General features: G+C 40.8%; 1 protein-coding gene and 1 pseudogene across 1 annotated transcript in view; both read left to right on the forward strand.

Moving 5' to 3' along the window:
• LOC126214965 (uncharacterized) overlaps positions 1–24595 on the forward strand; it is an 815775-nt gene that overhangs the window by 742061 nt on the left and 49119 nt on the right. The window contains exons 29-30 of the mRNA XM_049941599.1: positions 11878–14283; positions 18704–18946. Of these exons, the coding sequence (XP_049797556.1) occupies positions 11878–14283; positions 18704–18946 (2649 nt within the window). The remainder of the gene's footprint in view (positions 1–11877; positions 14284–18703; positions 18947–24595) is intronic.
• Positions 15554–15640, forward strand: LOC126215471 (U5 spliceosomal RNA; annotated as a pseudogene).

The raw sequence follows: 24595 nt of genomic DNA on the forward strand, positions 1-24595 counted from the left end.
CGCTGACTACTCAGTTACCAAACCTACAATGTCGTTCAATCCACAACAGTGTCTAGACTTGCACTTGCTACGTGGAAGCCCGAAGAGAACTACTGCATAAAGGAACAATACATTGCTCAGGGTAAGTGTGAGGAACACAGTATGCTTGCATCAGTAAACACTCTTTGCCTCTTTCTTCTCTGTTGGTAGAGCATGTTGAAAATTCTGCTGCCCCTGTGATTGTAAATAATAACTTTTTCCTACAGTTGTATAAATTGATATAGAAACATCACGTGTGAAAATGCATAAAATAAGGGAAAGCCAGTCACTCGCTTATAGGGGACCAATGAGTGGTACACAGAAACATGTTACAGAAAACAGCATTCACACTGCTTTCAAGCTTTTGTTCTTTTTCTAGTAAAAGTACACATAATCACACACACACAATCACCCAAATGTACACTAGGAGGATCAGTGTGATCAATTTCGAAGCTGTATCAAGGCATGTAAACTGACATAATCATTGTCAGTAGAGTTCACTAACTGGGAATAGAAATAGGATCAAAATGTGTGATAGTGTACACATGGATTTACACAAATGCAAGTCTCTATGTATTCAATCAAAAGTGTATTATCTTTAAAATGGATTACACATATTTTTATATGAATAATACTTTTAAAGCAAAGTTTATTATTTTTATCTATATACTGCACATGCTATATCGGGTTTTACAGAACTGGAAATAAGAAAGCAAATTGTTAGCCAGCCGCATGGAAGAGATCCATGCCCATTCACACAATAATAATGAGGAATGTACCTGTTCACTTCAACTGAGTAAAGACGGCCAACGAGCAAGAGAGTAGCCCATTTCAGTAAACACAGTGTGTTGCTGACTGAAATGAAATCAGTTGCATGTGCTCAACACAATTTTTGTGTCGATTGTGGTACAACCCTCTCCACTTACAACAGCATTCTGTTCTGGTATCAATGATAGGTGTGCTGCAGATTGTACTGTACCTCAGCTCTACCGTCGACCATTTTCCACCGGCCCTTGTTCCCTCCACATTATGCTGACATTGTACGCGACATTTCCCAGTTGGGACATTTTGGAAGTACACTGTGGCCACCTCAATTGCTGGACCTCCCCCCCATCATATTTGCTTTAGTGGGTTCAATAAATTTTAAAACATGTCTGATTTGTGTGATTGCTGTTCCAGATTTGTGTGGCCAATTAGTGGAGGCCTTAGGAATCGCCATATCAGTGATACTTTCACACTGTGAATGGTGCTAACATAGAGGCCTACTAAAACTGTCCTTAAAACAACCCATTGCAACATAGGCTTTACAATTAAGAACCCTTGTTTTTCATCATTTTTTCCTAGATGTCGTGTTACACAATACACTCTGAACAGAGATCAAAGAGAATTCAAAGGAAGAAAGAATGTAGATTAAGGTTTAATGTCCTATCAGAAACAAAATCATTAGACACAGAGCCAGGCTTGGACTTTGGGAAGGATTGTGAGCGAAACTGACTGTGTGCTTTCAAAGGACCCATCCTGATATTTTCAATAAGCAGTTATGGGAATTTAACCTTGCCAAATGTGAGTCCAGTTATGCTAACCTTTCCCTGTTCAAGGAGTCAGAGAATTGTTAATATTCACTTGCAGCCTGTACAGAATGAAAGCTAAATAACGTAAAATTAATATATATAAATATATATCTCTAAAAACAAAGATGATGTGACTTACCGAACGAAAGCGCTGGCAGGTCGATAGACACACAAACATACACACAAAATTCAAGCTTTCGCAACAAACTGTTGCCTCATCAGGAAAGAGGGAAGGAGAGGGAAAGATGAAAGGATGTGGGTTTTAAGGGAGAGGGTAAGGAGTCGTTCCAATCCCGGGAGCGGAAAGACTTACCTTAGGGGGAAAAAAAGGACACGTCTTTAAATACGTCTGCTTGTGTCTGTATATGTGTGGATGGACATGTGTGTGTGTGCGAGTGTATACCCGTCCTTTTTTTCCCCCTAAGGTAAGTCTTTCCGCTCCCGGGATTGGAATGACTCCATACCCTCTCCCTTAAAACCCACATCCTTTCGTCTTTCCTTCCCCTTCCCTCTTTCCTGATGAGGCAACAGTTTGTTGCGAAAGCTTGCATTTTGTGTGTATGTTTGTGTTTGTTTGTGTGTCTGTCGACCTGCCAGCACTTTCATTTGGTAAGTCACATCATCTTTGTTTTTATATATATGTAATAGAAAAAGCAACAAAGGAAGTGAGCCACTCACATGCAGGTGAATGCTAAGTGGCACACAGATACTCATAATAGAGCAGCTTAAAAGCATTAATAAAGCCAAGTCGACCAGTCTGGATTGCATACCAATGAGATTCCTTTCAGAGTATGTTGATATAATAGCTCTGTATTTAATAGCCATATACAGCCACTCACTTGACAAAAGATCTGTACCTAAACACTGGCAAGTTGCATACGTCACACCAGTACTCGAGAAAGGAAGTGGGAGTAATGCAATGAATTACAAACCCATATTACTGCTTCCGATTTAACATTCTGAATTATCTCAAGGAAAAACAACCCGTTGTCTTACAGTCAGCACGGATTCAGAAAATATCGTTCTTGTAGCTCTTTATTCCCACGAAGGACTGGGCGTTATTGAGAGGTGATCTCAGTTTGAGTCTATATTTCTAGATTTCCAGAAGACTTTTGATACCCTTCCTCACAAGCATCTACTAATCTGATTGCATGCCTATGGAGTATTGTTTCAGTTGTGTGACTGGATTTGTGATTTCCTGTCAGAAAGGGGACAATTTCTTGTAATCGATGGAAAGTCATCCCACAAAACATGAAGTGTTAAGTCTCAAGTTATGAGTTGCAACAGAGTCAACAACTTTACTGATGATCTGCCACCTGCACGATCTTCGTGATTACTTTTAAGTTGATTGTTTTCTTATAGTTGCCTTATTGTTGTTTCTTGAATCTGTGACCTAGCCTTGCAGTCCCGCTCCTTGTACCGTGTGACATTGTCTCCATCTGCAGAGATTGCTTATTTCTCTGAACTTCATCTCCAACCCAAATCTCAGAATAGAGCATACGAGAATTAAGTTTCTCAACAGCTTCTTTCAATTATTTCTGATTGTTGTCATTGTAGACATCACCTCTTGTACTCTGCTTTACAAAACACCACCAAGCTGCGATGCCAAAGCACAAGTGACCCTTTCGTGGCAGGTGGATTTGCCCCATTGGCGTCACGCCTCGTTGACGTTCTGTGCTCAAGTCTCTTGAACTGACACTGTACATTTAACAAACCGGCACACGCACAATGGTAAGTTCTTACATGCTAACAACCTAAACAACATTTTTACATGAACCTCTTTCATCTCATTGTGAGAAAGAGAGGGAACATCAGGTTACACCACAAACACAAGTGAAATATGGCATTCCACAAGGAAGTGTTATAGCCCCTCTGCTGTTCCTAATCTGTATAAAAAATTTAGGAGACAATATGAGCTGTTATCCTCTTAGATTATTTGCAGATGATGCTGTCATTTACCATCCAGCAGTCATCAGTAGATCAAAACCAATTACAAAATGACTGACAGGATCTCTGTATGGTGTGAAAAGAGGCAATTTATCCTAAATAATGAAACTTGTGAAGTCGTACATATGAGCACTAGAATGATCCATTAAATTTCAGTTATACAATTCTAAAGGCTGTCCATTCAGCAGCTAAATACCTAAGAATTACAATTACTAACAACTTAAATTCGAATGATCACATAGGTAATGCTGTGGGGAAGGCAAACCACAAACTTTGTTTTATTAACAGAACATCTAGAAGATACAAGAGATCTGCTAAAGACACTGCCTACACTATACTTATCCATCCTCTGCTAGAGTATTGCTGTGCGGTATTGGATTCTTACCAGATTGAATTGACAGAGAACATTGAATAAGTTCAAAGAAGGGCAGCTCGTTTTGTATTATTGTGAAATAGGGGAGAGTGAAACAGATATGAAACACGAGTTAGGAACAGTTGTTAAAACAGAGGTATTTTATACTGTGGCAAGATCTTTTCATGAAATTTCAATCTCAATGTACTATTATGAATTCAAAAATATTTTGTTGATACCCACCTGCATTGGGAGATATGATCATTGTAGTAAAATAAGAAAAATCAGAGCTTGTGCTGAAAGATTTAAGTGTTTGTTTTTTCCCTGTGCTGTTAGAGAGTGGAATGGTAGTGAAATAGTGTGAAAGTGGTTTGATGAACCCACTGCCAGGAAATTAAGTGTGGATTGCAAAGTGGTCATGAAGATATAGATGTAGATAACAGATATGATATTTGCATTAATTTTTGAGGTACAGTATCATGCTTTCTCTGGTTTAGTTTCTCTGTCCTCAATCACTCACCGAACAATTACACATTTCAGGTGCTAGTCAATATTCTGATATGTTCTCTGTGTGTGAGTCCACATCATGTATCAGTGGATGATTGGATGCTTTTAAATTTCTTACCGCCAAATCCATCCTGAAATTTGCATTACTATATACATTATTATATAAACAAAGTACTTCCCACAAAGAAGAGATTTACAAAAGAATAAAAAGAAATTTGGAGTTCGTAGGTTTATGAACTATTTATTAGAGACACAGAGTTGACACAGCAAGGAAAAAGGAAGAATACTGCCTAGGAGAATACCAAGGAGTGATACGGTTAAATGAGAATCTAAGGTTGAGCAGAAGTAGTCAGCAGTGTGTGAGGGTGAGAAAGAATGAAGCCTGATCAATGGGAATTTAAATAATTGTTCAGTGCTGATGTAGTCACATGGAGCACTTGTCAGCCAAGTAGTAAAGAAGGGCTCTGTTCAAGAAAGAAGGCAAACTGACAGCTTATCATTTCTTATCTCATGTGCCTGTCAAGATAGGCTAGTGTAACAGTAGGAAGGATAGATGGGCACTGTGTATCTTATCGACTTGTGCATGTGTTTACTGTCCCCGGAGACACTAATCTGTCCAGCTTTGACAGTGATCAGTACTTTTGAAAGTCATTAGAGTTTGTTTCCTTTGCGTGTCTCTCCACTGCTGTCGCCCTAAGTTGTGGATGGCTATTGATTATACAATTACATGTACTAGCTCTTTTGTCCCAAGTATGCGTCTGTGTTATTTATGGTAAGATGTCTTACTCATTTCATTTTGCACAATTCATGGGGCACACCAGCTCTGTAATTTGTGTGTTCAATAAGAAAATTTCATTTTTGGGACATATGTGTTATAAAAATTAACCAGTTTCAGCAGAAACATATAAACTAAAAATTAGGCTATTACCAAAAATGTTATTTGAGGCTTTACATGCAAAGTAAAATCCAGTGAAAACAAAAATGAACACATATAATATGAATATCCCACAGACTACTCCAAAGTGTAATGTAAGTGTAATTTTCAACTGAAAACAATTGGGGGAAAAAAGGAATTTGTGGAATAACTTCACTAAAAGAAGGGATTGGTTGATAGGATGCATTGTGAGACGTCAAGAATCCCCAATTTTGTATTGGAAGGGTGTGTGGGTATCGAGAGACATCAAGATTGAATATGGTAAGCAGATTCAGAAGGATGTAGGTTGCAGTAGTTATTTAGAGATGAAGAGGTTTGCACAGGATAGAGTAGCACGGAGAGCTGCCGGAGGCTCAGGACTGGAGACTACGACGGCAACGATGACATCGACATTGGAATTACTGAATATTTCACCTCCTGGAGATAAATTCTGACTGACAATTCTGCCTCAGTGTTGTAGATTATAATAACACAATATTGTAATATTTGAGTCTGTCTAATTTCAGACCAGGTGTCAGATTTGGTTTAAGTCAAGTGCACAATGATTGGTCTCCATTAAGTTTGTCTCCAGGTGCTTCTATCACCTTGCTCTCTTGTCCTATGCGTTCAGGTCTCTATATCGGGAATGATGGCTCGGTGCTTGCAAAATGTGTGTATCCTGTTTTGGCAGTCCTCATATGTGAATTACTGAGTACAGGCTATTACTTACAACCAACGTCTCCATCAGAGAGTCTGTAATTTTTTGTATTACCATTGCTTTAATCAGGGTCTTAGTGGGCTCACATTCCGGGGAATTTCATCCTGTCACTCTGCTTCCATCCTGGCACTAATTTCCAAAATTCCCCAAAAGATCTGCAAGAAAATACTGGAAGGATATTTTTGCTGAGATTGTCAAGTGTGCACTTTCCGTGCACTCTTTGAAACATTGTCAGTGACTTTGGCATTACATTACAAACAAGAAGTGGAGGTAGTACTTCAATTATGGAACACATTCTTTTACAATGAAAACAAATGCTAATCTATATGAAAATATATTCTAGGGAAAAGCAAGCCATGTGTTGTCTACGCTTTATATATGTACTATGTTTGCTAAAGAGAGAATGTAAGGGAATACTTGTAGAACTACCCTAGCCCTGCAACTGACTAAAGTTCCTTCACAAAAGGTACTAGCATTCACAGGTTTCTTCTTTTGCACCATGAAAACTGCAAGGGCCACTTTTTTTGAACACTGCACATTTTTCACACGAAAAGAAATTTTAATTTAGTACTATGCAGAGAGTGGATTCAGTACTGCCCCACATCACTTTCGAAGCATTTCCTGTGTGTTATGGCCTAATTATGGTGTGTGTCACAACTGTTATTTGTATAGATACATCATGAAGTATTCATACTGTGAACTTATTTTATGTATTTATCTGTCACACTAGTGTGTGCAGAAAAAAGTTGCTTAGTAGTGTTGCATTTGCAATAAGTATTGCAATATTGTAAATCAAATAATCCGTACGCATTTAGGATTTTCCAAACTTTCATCAAGTCTAAAATTGAACTGTAACATTTAATGTGAATTAGAATTTTTGATACATAGGTATGAGAGATGGACTTTAGTGAAAACATCATTAAACCTGGAGGAACACAGAATGAGATGAATGTTGAAAATTGCTGGGAGAGAGAGAGGAGATGAGAAAATTGATTAGGGGCGGGGCTGGTGTAGAAGGTATGTTACGACTGTGGAAGGAGGTGAGTGAAACATGTAGCCAGGCAAATAAGTGGTGGTTGGACCAAGGAAGTTCTTTGCTGTTGTGGAGCGAGTTTTCTGTGTGTTGAAGTTTGACAAAAATAAGTGTGCTACAGCTGTTCAACCGATGTTTAGAACCAAGGACGGTAAGAAGCCACCAACAACGAAGGCTATTTACCACTGGCACAACAAATTTGTTATGACAGTGTGCTTGAGGCCAGCAAGGAGAAGCACACATGCTAGTGGGAGTGAAGTGAATGTGGAGCACGTACGAGAGACATTCGTAGGGAGTCCAAAGAAATCTGTGCATCGTGCATCCCGTGAACTCAGAATGACTCCATTGACAGTGTGGAAAGTCCTGCAACAGAAGCTCTCTATGAAACCATTCAAATTGGAGATAGTGCAGAAGCTCAGTGACGACGACAACATTCTGAGTTTTGTTCGCAGTTGCAACAATTGAATGAGAATGAGGATGGCACTGTTGATCGCTTAATTTTTAGCGACGAAGTCAGTTTTCACACTAATGGGGAAGTGAACAGGTTTAATTGTTGGATCTGGGGTACAAAGCATCAACACAAATGCATTGAATTCGAGGGTGATTCTCCAAAGGTAAATGTTTTTTGGCGCCTTGTCACGTCGGAAACTGTACGGGGCATTCTTCTTTGCCGAGAACACTGTCACTGGATATTCCTACTTGGACATGTTGCGGCAATGGCTGATGCCTCAAATGCAATTGGACTCTCTTTTCATCTTTCAGCAGGATGGGGCTCCACCCCATTTTCATCGTGAAGTTCGGGGGTACCTGAACACAGAGCTTCCACTTCGATGGATCAGCCGTGCCACAGAAGGGGACAGCTGTTTCATGAAATGGCATTCCCAGCACCAGATCTGACTCTGTATGACTTTTTTCTGTGGGGACACATTAAACATCTGGTGTATGGACCGCCCCTATCACGAGATGTAGCAGAGCTCCAGGAGAGAATACGGGAAGCGACTGCCACAGTCGATGATGCCATGCTGGGATGAGTATGGGAAGAATTTGATTGCCGTATTGACGACTGCTGGGTCACTCATGGTTCGCATATAGAATGTTATTTTTTTTTTTTTAAACAATCAGAATTTCTCTTCAAAATGCAGTATGTATGACATCTGTACAATGTTTAGTTCTTGTACAATAAATAATTGAAAGTGTTCCCGTACTTTACGTACGAGGGGGGACCCAAAAGAAACCGGACTCCGAGGGCACTGCCACTCATCGACGTCGTGCAGGGTTCTCACGCTAGATGGTGTTAGTAACCTTCATGAAACAGCTGTGCAGACAGCGTCAGTGTAGAGCTGAACGTGCAAGTGTGGTATTGTGTTTCTCTGACTGTTGGCGGGTTACCTCTGCGAAGTCGTTATGGCAACTTTAAAAGAACAAAGAGAGTGTGTGAAATTTTGTTTCCTGCTTAAAAAAAACTGTAACGGAGACACACCAAATGCTTCAGGAAGCTTTCCAGGATGATGCCATGTGCACAAAGGTTTTCGAGTGGTTTGGGCGCTTTAAACGTGGTGATATGTGTGTTGAAGGCCAAGCTCGTTCTGGACGCCCTTCAACATCGCGAAATGAGAAGAACATTGAAAAGGTCCGCCAAAAGATCAATGAGGATCATCACCAAATGATCTACCAAATTTCAGCAGAGACAGGAATCAGTTGGAGCTAGTGCCAGCGGATTTTGAGTGAGGATTTGCACATGAGATGTGTTGCTGCTAAATTTGTTCCCTGCCTTCTCACACAGGAGCAAAAAACCATCCGCAGGACTTGAAAACAGAGATTGCACGTGATCCAAACTTCTTGAACAAAGTCATTACAGGGGATGAGAGTTGGTGTTACGGATATGACCCGGAAACCAAGCAAGTGTCAAGCCAGTGGAGGACTCCCACTCTCCCAGACAAAAAAAAAAGGCAAGTGAGGTCAAATGTGAAGACGATGATCATTGTCTTTTTTGATGTTCGTGGAATTGTGCGTTGGGAATTCGTACCCCCTGGCCAGACTGTTAACCAGCACTTTTACTTGGATGTTTTAAGGTGTCTGCGAGAGGATGTGAGGAGGAAACACCTGGAACTTTGGCGATCAGGTGACTGGTTTCTGCACCACGACAACGCTCCAGCACACACGGCCTTACGAGTGACCCACTATTTGGCATCTCAGAGGTGGTCTGTCGTTCCCCAAGCTCCGTATTTGCCGGACCTAGCCCCGTGCGACGTTTTCCTATTTCCACAAATGGGAAAAAAAAAAAAAAAAAAAAAAAAAAAAAAAACGCCAAAAGGGGAGCTTTATGACAATTTGGAGGCAGTAAAAACAGCTTCACAAAGGGCACTGGACAATATCAAACTTGAAGAGTTCCAAACATGCTTCCAACAGTGGGAAAAGAGACTTGACAAGTACATCGCATGTAATGGAGAGTATTTTGAAGGTGACTGAAGTAATTTTGTAAAAAGGTTCATCAATAAAATTTTTATGACAACAATCCAGTTTCTTTTGGGTCCCCCCTCGTACACCCCGTATTTTTCTGGCAATATGCCAGCATACTGTTGTGGTACAACCCATGGCAGATACCTATTACGTGGCCCTCCACACCAGAACGTCAACCCATATATTACAGGTTGGCCTTGAATAAACAGCTTTACCCCATACTTTCCAAAATAGTGTGTAAGCACATATGTACTTGTGTTACCGCAAAAGACAAAAGACGGAAAACAGTGTATCTGATTTTTGTCTGCATGAAGCTAATGTCCTTAAACAGTCAGTCACTGATTTATAAAAGGGATGCAACTAACCATGTTATCCTTTACTGTACTAATAACACATTCTGAGAGAATATGTAAACCGTTATTTCTCTAATACAAATGTGCACCAAGAAGTCATACTTACCTATCAACTAGAAGGCCGGCCAGGCAGGCAGATAATCCATTTTCAGCAAACCAAGTTTTCGCCGGCACACGGAATAATGCTAACTTAACAGTGAAGGTTACATGATGATTTCAACAGTGGTATGAGTCAGTTGTAAGAAGTATATACTTATACCATCTGTTGGAAGGTAGAACAGAGTAGAAGTAGAGTAGAGTAGAAGTTTGAACCTCCTCTGCAAAAATCCTTCTGAAGGACAACAGTTGCATCCGGATTAAAAATCTACATCTACATCTACATGATTACTCTGCAATTCACATTTAAGTGCTTGGCGGAGGGTTCATCGAACCACAATCATACTATCTCTCTACCATTCCACTCCCGAACAGCGCACGGGAAAAACAAACACCTAAACCTTTCTGTTCAAGCTCTGATTTCTCTTATTTTATTGTGATGATCATTCCTACCTATGTAGGTTGGGCTCAACAAAATATTTTCGCATTCGGAAGAGAAAGTTGGGGACTGAAATTTCGTAAATAGATCTCGCCGCGACGAAAAACGTCTTTGCTTTAATGACTTCCATCCCAACTCGCATATCATATCTGTCACACTCTCTCCCCTATTACGTGATAATACAAAATGAGCTGCCCTTTTTTTGCACCCTTTCGATGTCCTCTGTCAATACCACCTGGTAAGGATCCCACACTGCGCAGCAATATTCTAACAGAGGACGAACGAGTGTAGTGTAAGCTGTCTCTTTAGTGGACTTGTTGCATTTTCTAAGTGTCCTGCCAATGAAACGCAACCTTTGGCTCGCCTTCCCCACAATATTATCTACGTGGTCTTTCCAGCTGAAGTTGTTCGTAATTTTAACACCCAGGTACTTAGTTGAATTGACAGCCTTGAGAATTGTACTATTTATCGAGTAATCGAATCTTTTGGAACTCACGTGGATCACCTCACACTTTTCGTTATTTATCGTCAACTGCCACCTGCCACACCATACAGCAATCTTTTCTAAATCGCTTTGCAACTGATACTGGTCTTCGGATGACCTTACTAGATGGTAAATTACAGCATCATCTGCGAACAACCTAAGAGAACTGCTCAGATTGTCATCTAGGTCATTTATATAGATCAAGAACAGCAGAGGTCCCAGGACACTTCCCTGGGGAACACCTGATATCACTTCAGTTTTACTCAACGATTTGCTGTCTGTTACTACAAACTGCTACCTTCCTGACAGGAAATCATGAATCCAGTAGCACAACTGAGACGATACCCCATAGGCCCGCAGCTTGATTAGAAGTAGCTTGTGAGGAACGGTGTCAAAAGCTTTCCGGAAATCTAGAAATACGGAATCAACCTGAGATCCCTTGTTGATAACGGCCATTACTTCGTGCGAATAAAGAACTAGCTGCGTTACACAAGAACGATGTTTTCTGAAACCATGCTGATTACATATCAATAGATCGTTCCCTTCGAGGTGATTCATGATGTTTGAATACAGTATATGCTCCAAAACCCTACTGCAAACCGACGTCAATGATATAGGTCTGTAGTTCGATGGATTACTCCTACTACCCTTCTTAAACACTGGTGCGACCTGCGCAATTTTCCAATCTGTAGGTACAGATCTATCGGTGGGTGAGCGGTTGTATATGATTGCTAAGTAGGGAGCTATTGTATCAGCGTAATCTGAAAGGAACCTAATCGGTATACAATCTGGACCTGAAGACTTGCCCGTATCAAGCGATTTGAGTTGCTTCACAACCCCTAAGGTATCTACTTCTAAGAAAAATTTTTCTTTAAATATCAAACAATGGAAAATCCAGGATGGAATGTAACAGTATTATTGTATATACTTACTTGCAGTATTATTATATACACTTTAAATATCGTTTGTTTGTTGTGACTGCTCAGGTGGACCGAAACATGCAAGCACAGAAGGCAGAGGTGCTCAGCCGAACGCGGAACCATGAGCACGGCATCGCACAGCTCGAGTCGAGAATGGCGGTCCTGTCTCTGAGGACGGCTGACGACGACGGAATCCGACCGCCAAAAAACGAGAGGCTGCCGCCTCCTCCTCTTGCTGCTGCCCAGACTGCGGCGGACGGCGGAGGCGGCGCAAGCACCACCACCACCGTCACCACCACGGACACGGCCACCACCAGCACCAAGCCGATGGAGCAGCTCCTTCCTCGAGCACATCCGCCGACTGGACCGACCTCGGGAGGGGAGCCGGACTGCAGCCCGAGTGTTCCTGCCGGAGGCCTCCCCGCGGCCGTCGGTAGAGTCTGCGGTGCGAGCGGTCGTCTGGCAGACTACGAGTCTTGCCGGACGGAAAATGGCAGTAAAAGTGGCTCGACGGCAAGTGACGAAATGGATAACAGGCTTCGCGATACGGATACGAGGGAGACTTTGTCCGCAGGTGACAGTGGCAGTTCTGTCAATAAGACTGACGTAGAGATTCGACGGTGTAGAGTAGCGTATACCGGTGACGCGGACGGGGAACGACTGCCGAGCGAGGAGAGACTCGGTGGGGACGTCTTTGTGGCGGATGGCGTCACACCGGCAGACGCTTGCACTTTGGATCTTGCACCGGTGTGTGTTGACAACAGGCTGTTAGATGCGACAGTACGAGAGACGAGGACAGTACGTAACGTTCTGCTGTGCCACTCACCAGAAATTTTTGTGGAAACTGATAAGGATGAACCACTTTATGACAATGACATCCGAGATATGAAAGATGTTACGGAAGAGCATGAAGTTTTCAGTAATGAAACTGAAGCCAATTTAGTTGAATCTCGTATCTCTGCAGATTGTTCAGAGGATGTTAAGGATTCTGCTGACGGTAGAGTGCTTGCTGATGAGCCGTCGTTATTGGAGAGCGAGCTGAAGTTAAGTGTAGAAGTGCCTCACTCGACACCGAGGCCCGATAAGCTAAAATGTACAGATCGTGAGTACTTGTTAGGGGACCAGTTAGATATCTCTCCCAATGACAATGTTATGTCACTGAATGTTGATATAGACAGTAAAAATCCGTATGAGTTTCAGTGTGACGAAGGCCATGTACCAGAAAGAGTACGAGATGTGTTAAAAGAACAGTTTGTGTCTGATGGTGACGAACTCAGTTGTGCAGAGGAGGAAAACCCAGGAGTAGATGCACAAGTGACAGCCGTCTGTGATAGTGCTGAAAATATCCTCAATCTTGATTTGAAAGAGGAAGATGACAGTCCTGCGGTTGGGTTTTCTGATAGGGCTTATGTCAGTGAACCGGATGTCGTCAATCTCGGAGACCTCGAAAATGCTCGGTCAGTATTCGACGAACTGGATAAGGACAGCATTCCTCGTAATGTCATAGACGGTGAATCTGCAGAACACCTGCAGGTAGCAAAAGAGGCGTCTGCTGACATTAGTGACGTCGTGATTGGCCTGCTGGACAATTTGGAACGTGCAGAGGGTGCTGTCGGTACCCTAGGAGTCGCCGACCTCTCTTGTACTTCAGAGGCAAAGTTGCTGTATAAAACTGATCTCAGTGATGAGGCCACAATCCAGTCAGAGAAGTTTGCAAGTGCACCTGATGTGAGACAAGAGGTTAAGAGTTCATTATCGAGGTCTGAACCTGTTGCTGCTGTAAGCGAAGCTGCTGTGGCACCTTACGAGATTGTGGGTCCTCGTAGTGAATCTAACACCGACTCACTTTCAGACGTCAATCGGCACGACGGTGACATTCCCACGGCAGTCGGCGAAGAGGTACCGTGCTCGGCACGAGCTGTCACCGCAGCTGCTCCGGCCGACGCGTCGCCAAGGAGAGGGAGACGAGACTGCAAACCGTCGATCCAGAGGCTGCTGAGTGACATTCAGGAGCACACCCTCGTCTCTCCTACTGACGGCTCCGGTTTACAATTCGGTCTCGAATCCACAGAAGCCGATTTAGAGATGCCGGCGAACGTAGTGCCCGACGACCGTACGTATTCTCTGGACTCTCTCAGCCCCGACTCCAATCTCAACAGGCCCAACATAGCGACACCCGGCTCGTATTCGTCAGAGTCGAAACAGAAGGAGTCTCCCTCGGGTGACAGGCTGCCGGAGTGGCCGGCAGAGGAGAATGCTGCAGCCAAGATGGAAGGCGCCGAGTTAGCGGAAGGCGCTTTTGGCTCGGTGCGGCCCAGGCTGCCGACTGGTGACCACACGATATCTGATGTCGATTCTGTGCAGACGCCTTCACCACTAGATGCCGGTGGACCTTTGGGGAGGACCGGAGTTCTAGACTCGGCTATCGTAATGCGGCAGAGCTACGGTGCTGGGGACACGTGGAACGAAGAGGTAAAAGTAAATGCTTGCTTTACTTTTTTTAAAAAAATTATATTTATAAATATAAAGTCTGAATATGTCTGAACCGCATACACTAAGTATATGGGAAGAAAAATAGTTTTCAGTCTCTAACAACCCTACCACAACAAAGGTAAAAATTTAATTATGACTGTGGTGTTGCTCACGCTGCTAAATACTGCATTTTCGGGCAACAACAAAGTTATTAAGTGGCAGGTGTCATTAGAGCACAGTTAATAAAGTCATTTCATGTAATAATGAATAAACTAGGCTCTCATCTTTTCGTGTTTCCCACGCTAGTCTCGTAAAATCATGGCTCAATCGTTGAAAATCTAGGTGGTGATGATTCCAAGCTCGGATGCAAAGAGGCCTAGGTTTTATTCTGCTATATTCAAAAGTTTTATAGATGTGTTTCACAAACCATTCTTGAAGATTAAACCTTTGAAAGTTAGCACAATGGTGATGTAAAAAAATAATCAGCACTCCAAATTTAAGTTACACTTCCTTTTTATTGCTTTTGTTGCAGTGTCACGTAACACACAAAACATAACTTCACAATACAAAACATACTTGAAAACATCTTCCTCACAATTTATAAGCTAACTACAATATGCGTCTTTCCAACATGACGTCCAAGACTTGACTTTTTCAAGGTCCGACTCTCTAACAACTAAATGCGTACGCGCCCAAAAATCAGAGTTACAAGTACGTCAAAGATCATAGTGACAAAAGAAAGAATACACATAAGAATAATATCATTGCAATATAAACATATTGATGTATCAAAAGTACCTCTACATTAATGAAATCAAATCTAAATGCTGTCTCAGAAATATGATAACTACTTTACAGAAACACATTAGAATTTGCTGGTATCGAGAGGTTCAGGTGAGCTGCCGTAATGGTTACGTAATTCAAGAACCATTACAAGTCACAAATAGGTCTGTCTTATTGAATTGCACAGTACAGTTTGGGCTCTGTCAGTTCACTTTTACACAGTTGTAGTCTGTTTCACTTTTATAACATCAGCTAGTTTGTTCTCTAATCTGTACTTTCCGCAAATTTAATGACTTTTAATACGCTAATATATACAACATGTTTGCTGTTTGTGGTGATTTTGGCATTCAACTTTTGTGGTGGATATCACACTTCTTGAGGACACTGTTGTTTATTCAGTGTCTTTAGCCAGAGCTACCTAGTTCGGGAGAAGCGGAAGTAGATTGACCCAGGCCAAAAGTGTCGTTCGCCTGGCCACTGCCAATATTTACTCTGATTTCCCTTAAAAACAAATGAATGTTTTGCCTTTTACTAAAGATTTGTGTAGAGGGGAATATGAAATGAGTTTTGTCTGGGTAGATGTGAGAGAATCCCTGACGGTGGTCTTTGAAGGTTAATTGGTAAGTAGATAAATAAAACAAACTACTAATCTAAAACTACAATACTTGGGCATATGGTAGCCTTTATGATGTTATTGTCATGCCATGTTGTGCTCTGTAGTAAATTAATGTATCTCCGGACGTACAACGAAGCATTTGCGTGACAATTTTTAATGAAGTGCGATATGAAGCAGTAAACTCGCGTGCAGTGTATGGCAGTTCTCTCTTTCTAACTTTCAAATAGCTGGTTCAGTGGCCATTTTAAGGGCAGGAAGCTCGCTTGGAAATGAATAAACAAACAACAGTAGTGCGTGTGGCATTGTGGAGTTTGTGTTCTCAACTCATCTTTGGCTTTCAAGACAGGTGAAATAGTTGCTAGTCTACAGTACACAGCGCACAATCGCCAGTTGACTGTGACAGTCATCGACCAATGGGGTGAGGGGTTTAGAATCAAATTCTTGTGAATTAAAACTAAAAACATATTAAACAATTCTGCAGTAAAATGCAATATCGATTTACTTTACCTGACAGATGCAAGGCATAGCTAAATGTAACTTGTAATTGCACAAGCAGTTAAAGAGTATAAATGTTTGCATGAAAAATTTTGTGACATTAAAGAGCCAGCCCTGTATGAGGGAAGTGTAGTTTGTTTGCACCTCCCCTCCTTCCACACCACCACTCTCCACGCCACTGACAATTTGTAGTGTACCTGTGGGTAAAGCTTGCTTTCTGCACTCCCACACTCGGCAGAGAACTCTGTCAGGATATTGTGAACGAATAGTATGTGGCCTTAAAATCAGGTTATTGAACTGAACATAAAGTTGTGTGATACAGCTGTATGGAAAAATTGGCATTGTTACCGGAATAAAATAAATTTGTGCCTGGAAAATGTTCTGAGACCATGGCAGCTGTATTTGGGTCTTCTTTTTTTTTGCGTTTTTCACATTTATCTGTGGAGTTGGCTTTCTTGATGGTATCTGGCAATCTTTGTGGCAACTGGTGGCCGGATTCCGCTCCTGACACCACCACTCTCCTGAGGACGGAAACTTTACATCACATCTATCTGCATTTAGAGTAAAGTCAGAGAACATTTGCTAAATGTTTGCATAGCATTTATCTGAGTCAGGAAATGTGTACCAGCCCGGCATTTTTACATAGTTGGATCTGAGAAACCACCTAAAAAGCTACATCTGTGCTGTTCACCTCACGAGCCCTAGTTGTTAATCTGCAAGGTGGATTTGATCCGGGGCTGACTTTCCTCCCCAAAATCCCAGAAGTGGCACGTTAAAGTGCTCAGCTATCTGACCCAACTGCATATTGATGTTTTGCAAGTACTTCAGAGATCCAATAAACTTACTGGAGAAGAATTGGACAAAAGTTCACCTGAAAATGGACTACATAAAACAGATGTATTTTTGATAATCAAATGGACATCCCAGCCGCAAACAGGCATTGATATACTTTATTGGGGACATGTTGAAAATGTGTGCCCCGACCGGGACTCGAACCCGGGATCTCCTGCTTACATGGCAGAAGCTCTATCCATCTGAGCTCAGATGGATAGAGCTTCTGCCATGTAAGCAGGAGATCCCGGGTTCGAGTCCCGGTTGGGGCACACATTTTCAACATGTCCCCAATGTAGTATACCAACGCCTGTTTGCATCTATGGTGTCCATTTAATTATCATTTCATTTCTAGCAAAGCTGCATGGTCATCAACGGAAACTGTTCTTTCGGGAACTTCTTTCGGGAACAGATACTACCATCATATATAGTTAAAATGTATTTTTGCATGAAAAATGTTATTTACCCAGTTCGAGAAATTCACTCTCCACACTTGTCATTATCCATTTAGTGACGAAATTTAATTGTCTGTGGTTTCAGGAAGTGGTGTACTAGTCAGTGTAGAACTTGTGAAAAAAATTGTGAGTTCCATAATTCATTATTCACTCTGCAGCAGAATTTGTGTGTGTGAGGAAACTTCTTGATAGTCTAGATACTGCAGCACATAGCAGCTGACCCTGGGATGTTTTTTAATGTTTTTTAAAGGAAATTTGATGGTAAGTTGAAGGTTTGAGTGCACTGTGAGGTGTAGGAAAATTGCCTTCAAAAGACAAAGTCATCGGAAAGTTCACGTATATGAATTGTCTGTCATTTGACAAGTAAGATATATCCTGTTATCTACAATATTGCATAGAACTCTTATGCTCTTATGCCACAGTGTAGTTTGGTCGGGTTTGTACCAGACGTTTGGTACGACTTCTAGATATCCCTACGTTTTCAACCTGTAAAGTTTGTATATTCCATATTAATTAGTTTTAAAATCAGCACTTGTTATATTTATTGCAAACATTGTAAAAATTTAGGGGTTGGGGGGAATCTATCCTCACCATATTGTTGTTTAATGTACTCCAGATAGATTAAATGAATAAAAAATATTTTGATAAAAAATCTGTAAAATGTTTCGTGAAATGATTTGTCTAAAAGTAAGAAATACAACAGATCAGAGAAACATCTGGACACACCTCATTTGCTGTACATGATTTCGTGCATCATTCAAAGGGATGTCAAATGTTTCTCTAACAACAATATTATGAAAAGGATAGATTGCATCTCACCATGTAGAGGAAATGCTGAGTCACAGATAAACACAATGAAAAGACACTACACATTTAAACTTTTTGGCATACAACACACATATTCACACAACTCAACCCACACACACATCACTCAGTCTGGCCATGGCAGCTAGAGACAGTAGCCATGTGTGTGTGTTGTGCTTATGTGTGTGTGTGTGTGTGTGTGTGTGTGTGTGTGTGTGTGTGTGTGTGTGCGTTTTCTACTTCAAAGTGTGCCTATTGAGTAAAAGTTTAAATGTATAACTGTCTTTTCATTGTGCTTGGCTGTGACTCAGCATTTCCTCTGTATGGTGAGTAGCACTGTCCTTTTCCTAATACTTTTGTGATTCCATCCAGGACTAGTACATGAGGTTAAGAGTAATTCCTTCAGCACGATTCTAATTTTCTTTACGTTTGGCAGGTGTCACCCAATGACGTGTCCTTCCCCAGCCTGACAGTGCCAGAAGGAAGCGAATCGACTGAGCTCGACGCCGTACGTCCTCCGTCACTGATGACCAGCCTCATCTCCATGACGACGAGCTCCGAGACCGGCGCCGCGTTGGCTGCCGAAGCAGAGGCTGTGGCAGCTGCCATAAATGTCACCACACAGCAGTCGGGTGGCTCAGTGCGGCAGAACCGTAAGAGGTCTCTGCCCAGCCTCATGGTGAGCAATTCACTCCTCTCTATAACTGTCAATTCAAATAATAAATACATAAATCAAAAAATAAAATAAAGTATTTTGTACCGTCCTTTTAATTAGGACATGACTGTATTCTTAAGAGGAACTATTGTCTTGTATAAAACTTTTCCAGATACGTGACTGCATATAACCCTACCTTTACTATTGTAATTTAGTATGCTTTTGCCTAAATAACAGAAAAACCTGTCTCTATGTTGTCACATATACTATACCCCAACAAAACAAATAGTTTAGTTTCCAAATAAAGTACACTATGGGAGAATAGCCCTGTTAATAGGAAAAGCTAGTCAATAGAGTTACCCTTTTCAAGGATTTGACCGTGTTTTGTGTCTAATGAATAAATAAATCAGACTATTCAATTCTTTTCCTAAGATTTTACCAAGCGGTTGAATAAAAACCCAGTATGAATAATATTATACTGAAGCTAGGACAACTCAGTTCCAAATTCATTTAGCGGTTTATGACATGTACTAATGGTCACCAGGCAATGAAACAGTGAAGTATTGGAAAAGCAGAAGTATGAATTTTGCCTGCTTTCCTCGTACTGTTTAATTTGGTACTTCAAATAAATATTACTCTACATAAACAATGTTGGTGCAGACACTGGAATTTCTTTTTGAGTACTACACCCTTATACATTGCATTTTAAAAAGAGAACAAGCCCAGTAGATAACTTCAGGGAAGCTAAAAAAAAAAAATTGCCCAGGGGATATATAGAAAATCATTTTCTATAATAAACAAACTTAAATACTAGAATACTTAGATACTAAAGTGCACACTTTTTATACTGATCATTTCACTTCAAGAAAACCCCTTTGTTACTGGAATTTACTTTCAAAAGCTATAATTCGTTGAACAAACTCTGTATAGTCTTTTACCAGATTCTAATACCTTAGCTACTCTCTGAGTTTTATGTAAGTAAACTTTTACTATAACACTTTGTAATTTTTAAGACAAAACAAGAACAATTTAAATGGCGCCTCTATATTAACTTGGCACTTCATACATTTATAAAATAGGATACTCGGATTCATCAAACACCAGGAAGGAATCCTATATAGGTGTATGATTAGGATGAAATAACAGGTTGAACCACTTTCCATAAAGTTCAAGAATGATTATTAAAACACAGTTTAAATTAATGATTCACACTGTACAAATGTAAATTTACAATAAAAGAGTCTTATATGGTGGCTGTAGGCTTGGGTGTGGCAAACAATTACGGTGGCTACACTACCCACAATATGGTCTGCAAGTCTCTTACTGTATGGGCTCAATTTCTCTTCTTGGTGTAGTTCAATTCTACATACATTAGCCCAACAACTCTCAGCTATGTCGTAAGCCATTTACAGTATCCATCCGAGGCATTTTGTGCGAATTTGCAGGCAAAGCTTCTCCTGCTTCACAAAGGTGTTGTCTCAGTCACTGCTGCCTACAGACTGTGTGACTTTCTGCGTTTTCTCTAGGTATCGCACCAATTCACCATTGCCATCTTTTCCTCTCCCCAGAGCTACTTTTATTTTAAACAGAAGCACACTGGCTTTTACATGACATCTATTTCTTATATTGTTGCTAAGTGTGACCATTTCTTAAATTGTCAAATTTACATCAACATGAACAAATTATACACACAAATATTTTTAAATATGAAAGGTCATCGGAAAGTTATTTAATATAATAAAAAATTTATTTAGTATTTTACTTACATTACTCACATACAATGCAAAGAACCTCAATCTCCGGTATAGTACACTTTACTTAACATATACAGACCAATCTGCGAAAATTTTAAAGCAAAAAGTTATAAAAAACTTAAATGAACCATAAACAAATATTGTTATATGCATTATCATGTATTATTGTGACAACATAGCTTTTGACGACTTCCTCGATAGTGATCTTCAGGAGATTTCAGTAGGCCATTTGGTACTTTATTTAGTTCGTTGAATTATGATCATTGAATTATGTGTTGGAGATTTCACAAAGTCACGTATTGTGCTGCCAGAGATTATGTCGATGTTTATGACTGAAGAATATTGGTAGTGATGCTGATTTTGCTAGACGGCTGATGACTCACCATATTTCTCTGTTATCATTCAGCATCAAGCAATTGTTTCCATGCACCTATGGTATAGCCATTGTCCCGGTTAAAGTAGTTGTTACAAATTTCAATCTATGCATGAGATAATATTTATGTTTCATATAACATAAATGTATGTACGTTCATGAGGCTGTTTTGGGGAACAGCAAATTTGTTGAAGTTACGATATTTAATGTGGCAATGTCCTGAAAATGTTTGTATTGATTAACTAATGTAAATGGCAACAGATTCACATGGTATTTTATGAAGAAGGAACATGGAGCTAAGGCTGTCTTTTACTGGACACAGCATTTCTCTAATTTTCGAGTGGTCAAAAGCTCGACACTGAATGTAAATCTGACACGGCAAGAACTCGTGAAGCATTTATCCGACATTACTGTGTTGTTGTACAGACAGTGTTCTGGTCAGTGTTGCTAGCTGCCTCCACCAGTATGGTGATTTTCTTCTAAGCCAGTGCCCTATGCAGAACTTACATAGCAGGGATGGCCACAATTAGACTAGTGAGCCACATGCTGCTCTCACCTCAGTCTAGTTGCCATTTTTGGAAATTAGAATATTTCTGAGCACTCACAAATACAAAACATTTGTATATTACGAGGCGCATTTGAAAAGTCTGTGCAAAAATAAAAACTACTTACGTGTTTGGGGTAAACCTTTTTTATTTTTCGACATAGTATCCTTTTAAACTTATACACTTTGCCCAACGCTTTTCTAATTTGTTATTATAGGAATTGTCCAAGGCTGCAAAATAGCTATTAGTTGCTGCAATCACCTCCTCGTTTGAATAAAATCTTTGTCCCGCGTGCCATTTCTTCAAATTGGGGAACAAGTAGTTGTCCAAGGGAGCCAAGTCTGGGGAATGTGGAGAGGTGGGCGGGGGGGGGGGGGGGGAGTTGGAATCGTATTTCCATTAATTTTGTGACGACAACTGCTGAGGTGTGTGCGGATGCATTGTCGTGATGGGCAAGGACATTTTTGCGGTCCAATTGCCAGCATTTTTCTTGCAGCTCGGTTTTCAAACGGTCCAATAACGATGAATAATACGCACCTGTAATAGTTTTACCCTTTTCCAGATAGTTGATGAGGATTATCCCTTGCAAATCCCGAAAGACAGTCGCCATAACATTTCCGGCCGAAGGACTGGTCTTCGCCTTTTTGGTGCAAATTCTCCCTTGGTCACCCATTGTTTAGATTGTTGTTTGGTCTCAGGAGTATAGTAATGTATCAGTGTTTCGTCCACAGTGACGAAACAACACTTAAAGTCCTGCGGATTCTTCCTGAATAGCTGAAAACCATCCTTGCAACACTTGACACGATTCTGTTTTTGGTCAACCGTGAGCAATTGTGGAACCCATCTTGCAGATAGTTTTCTCATGTCCAAATGTTTGTGCAAAATATTATGTACCCATTCATTCGAGATGCCCACAGCACTAGCAGTCTGATGCACCTTAACTCTTCTGTCATCCATCACCATCTCACAGATTTTATCAATGATTTCTGGAGTCGTAACCTCCACAGGGCATCCAGAACGTTCAGCATCACTTGTGCCCATATGGCCACTCTGAAAATTTTGAAACCACTTATAAACTGTTCTAATCGAAGGTGCAGAGTCACCGTAATGTTTATCAAGCTCCTCTTTAGTCTCCTGAGGCGTTTTGCCTTTCATAAAGTAATGTTTAATCACCACTCGAAATTCTTCTTTGTCCATTTTTTGACAATCACTCGACTTCCTCGATTCACACGAATACCAAACACGAAGAAATGGACCAATATGGCTGAAACTTGGTGTGCGTTCTTTCCAAAGATGCTACTAACAAAATGTGACCTCGATACACGCCGGCGGTGCAATCTCTCGGACTATGCACGGACTTTTCAAACGCCCCTTGTACTGGTGAACCCATCAGTGCTTTGCAGTTGCTAAATATGTATAGAACAAGAGATCTCTCTTAACCTGGAATCCAGTGCCAGTTGCAGTATAGGTGGAGTAAAAACTCGAGTTTCAATATTTCGTTTAATTATTGGTCGAATTTAAAAATTTGAATAGCTGTCATACTCCACTCGTGAAGCAGTACAGGATGGGACAGATTAAAGTGGCCCGGAGAACGTAGTTCTGGGGTATGAGGAAACACAGTAGAGGAAAGGAAATACAGTGATAACCTGACTATAGCAGATGTTGAAAGTGGCCACCATTCGTCTCTTAGTGCTTTTGGGGCTGGTCAGCAAGTTACTGAAGGCGGATCGAGGCTGGACAGCTGCGATCTCGTGCAGAACGTTCTGCTGCAGTTCTTGAAGACTACAAAGCATGTTGCGATACACCTTAAACTTGAGGGCTCCCCACACAAAGTAATCACACACTGAGAATCAGGTAATCTGTGTGGCTTGCTTGAGCTGAGAACAGACTTACCTCTGTTGACAACACTGCCAGGTGTGGAGATTGTGTAAGTGTGCTACTAAACTGTGTACTGGTGTGGACCATGTGGCAGGTGTACACGTGGTGTGGTTATATGCACACACTCGCATCCAGCCGTATCCACTCGTCTGGGTCACTTCTATTTGCACCACCCTGTATAATCTTATGATAAACGTTTAACACATTAAGACGATGTTTGAAGAGATTTTGGGATCGCAGCCGGTCGTTGTAAAGTCCGTTCCACGATATTTCAACTGGACACCTCCAGTCGTCTTCAGACCGGTTGAAATATCGTGGAACGAAGTTTACGACAACCGTCTGCTGTCCCGAAATCTCTTCGAACATTTAATTTGCCTGGAAAATATTAAATTACACATTAAGATGAGTATTACAGGTAGAAACAGTATGTTTGTCTAGAGGCAGCATAAATAACAAGTAGCAAATACACTAACTTAATTCATCTGGTATTTGAGAAAGAAAGCGCTTAGCAACTTCAAACAAAGCTTACACATTACTTCAAACCTATACGAAACATGTTTTTGTTGACATCCCCCCACAAAATGGTGGGGAAAAAAAGTCAATCACTTAATAAATTTCCATTGTTCACGGAGTCAAACTTCAATCTCAGATGTGACTTAATTTATTAGTTCTTTACTACTAACTATATTTGCAACACAGTCCCAACATATAGCTCAGGAGATATGACGACATAAACATTGAAAAACTAGCTTTTGCTTAAAATGAAGAGCAAATATCTTAGTTTATATTCATCAAGTGTTTCATAACGAGAGCACTTAGTGACTTCCGACAAATTTTAATCATTATTTCAAACCATCCTTAATCTTTTTCGCACTTACACGCTTAAAATCAAATAATTTAACACATTATCATTTGTAAAATAATCAAACATTTCGAGCTGTTCTATACACGGAAGTTTTATTCTTTAAGGAATAAGTGGCTTAAGTTATTTCTGTATTTTAGGAGAAAAACAGCTGCTTTAAAATGTGCCTTTTCTCATCATCTTGTACTACTCATCAGGTGTTTTTATCTGATACTTCAAATAAAAACATTCACATTACTTTGCCAGTATATAGACAGCTGT

Source organism: Schistocerca nitens, chromosome 12 (genome assembly GCF_023898315.1).
Source record: "Schistocerca nitens isolate TAMUIC-IGC-003100 chromosome 12, iqSchNite1.1, whole genome shotgun sequence".
NCBI lineage: Eukaryota > Metazoa > Arthropoda > Insecta > Orthoptera > Acrididae > Schistocerca > Schistocerca nitens.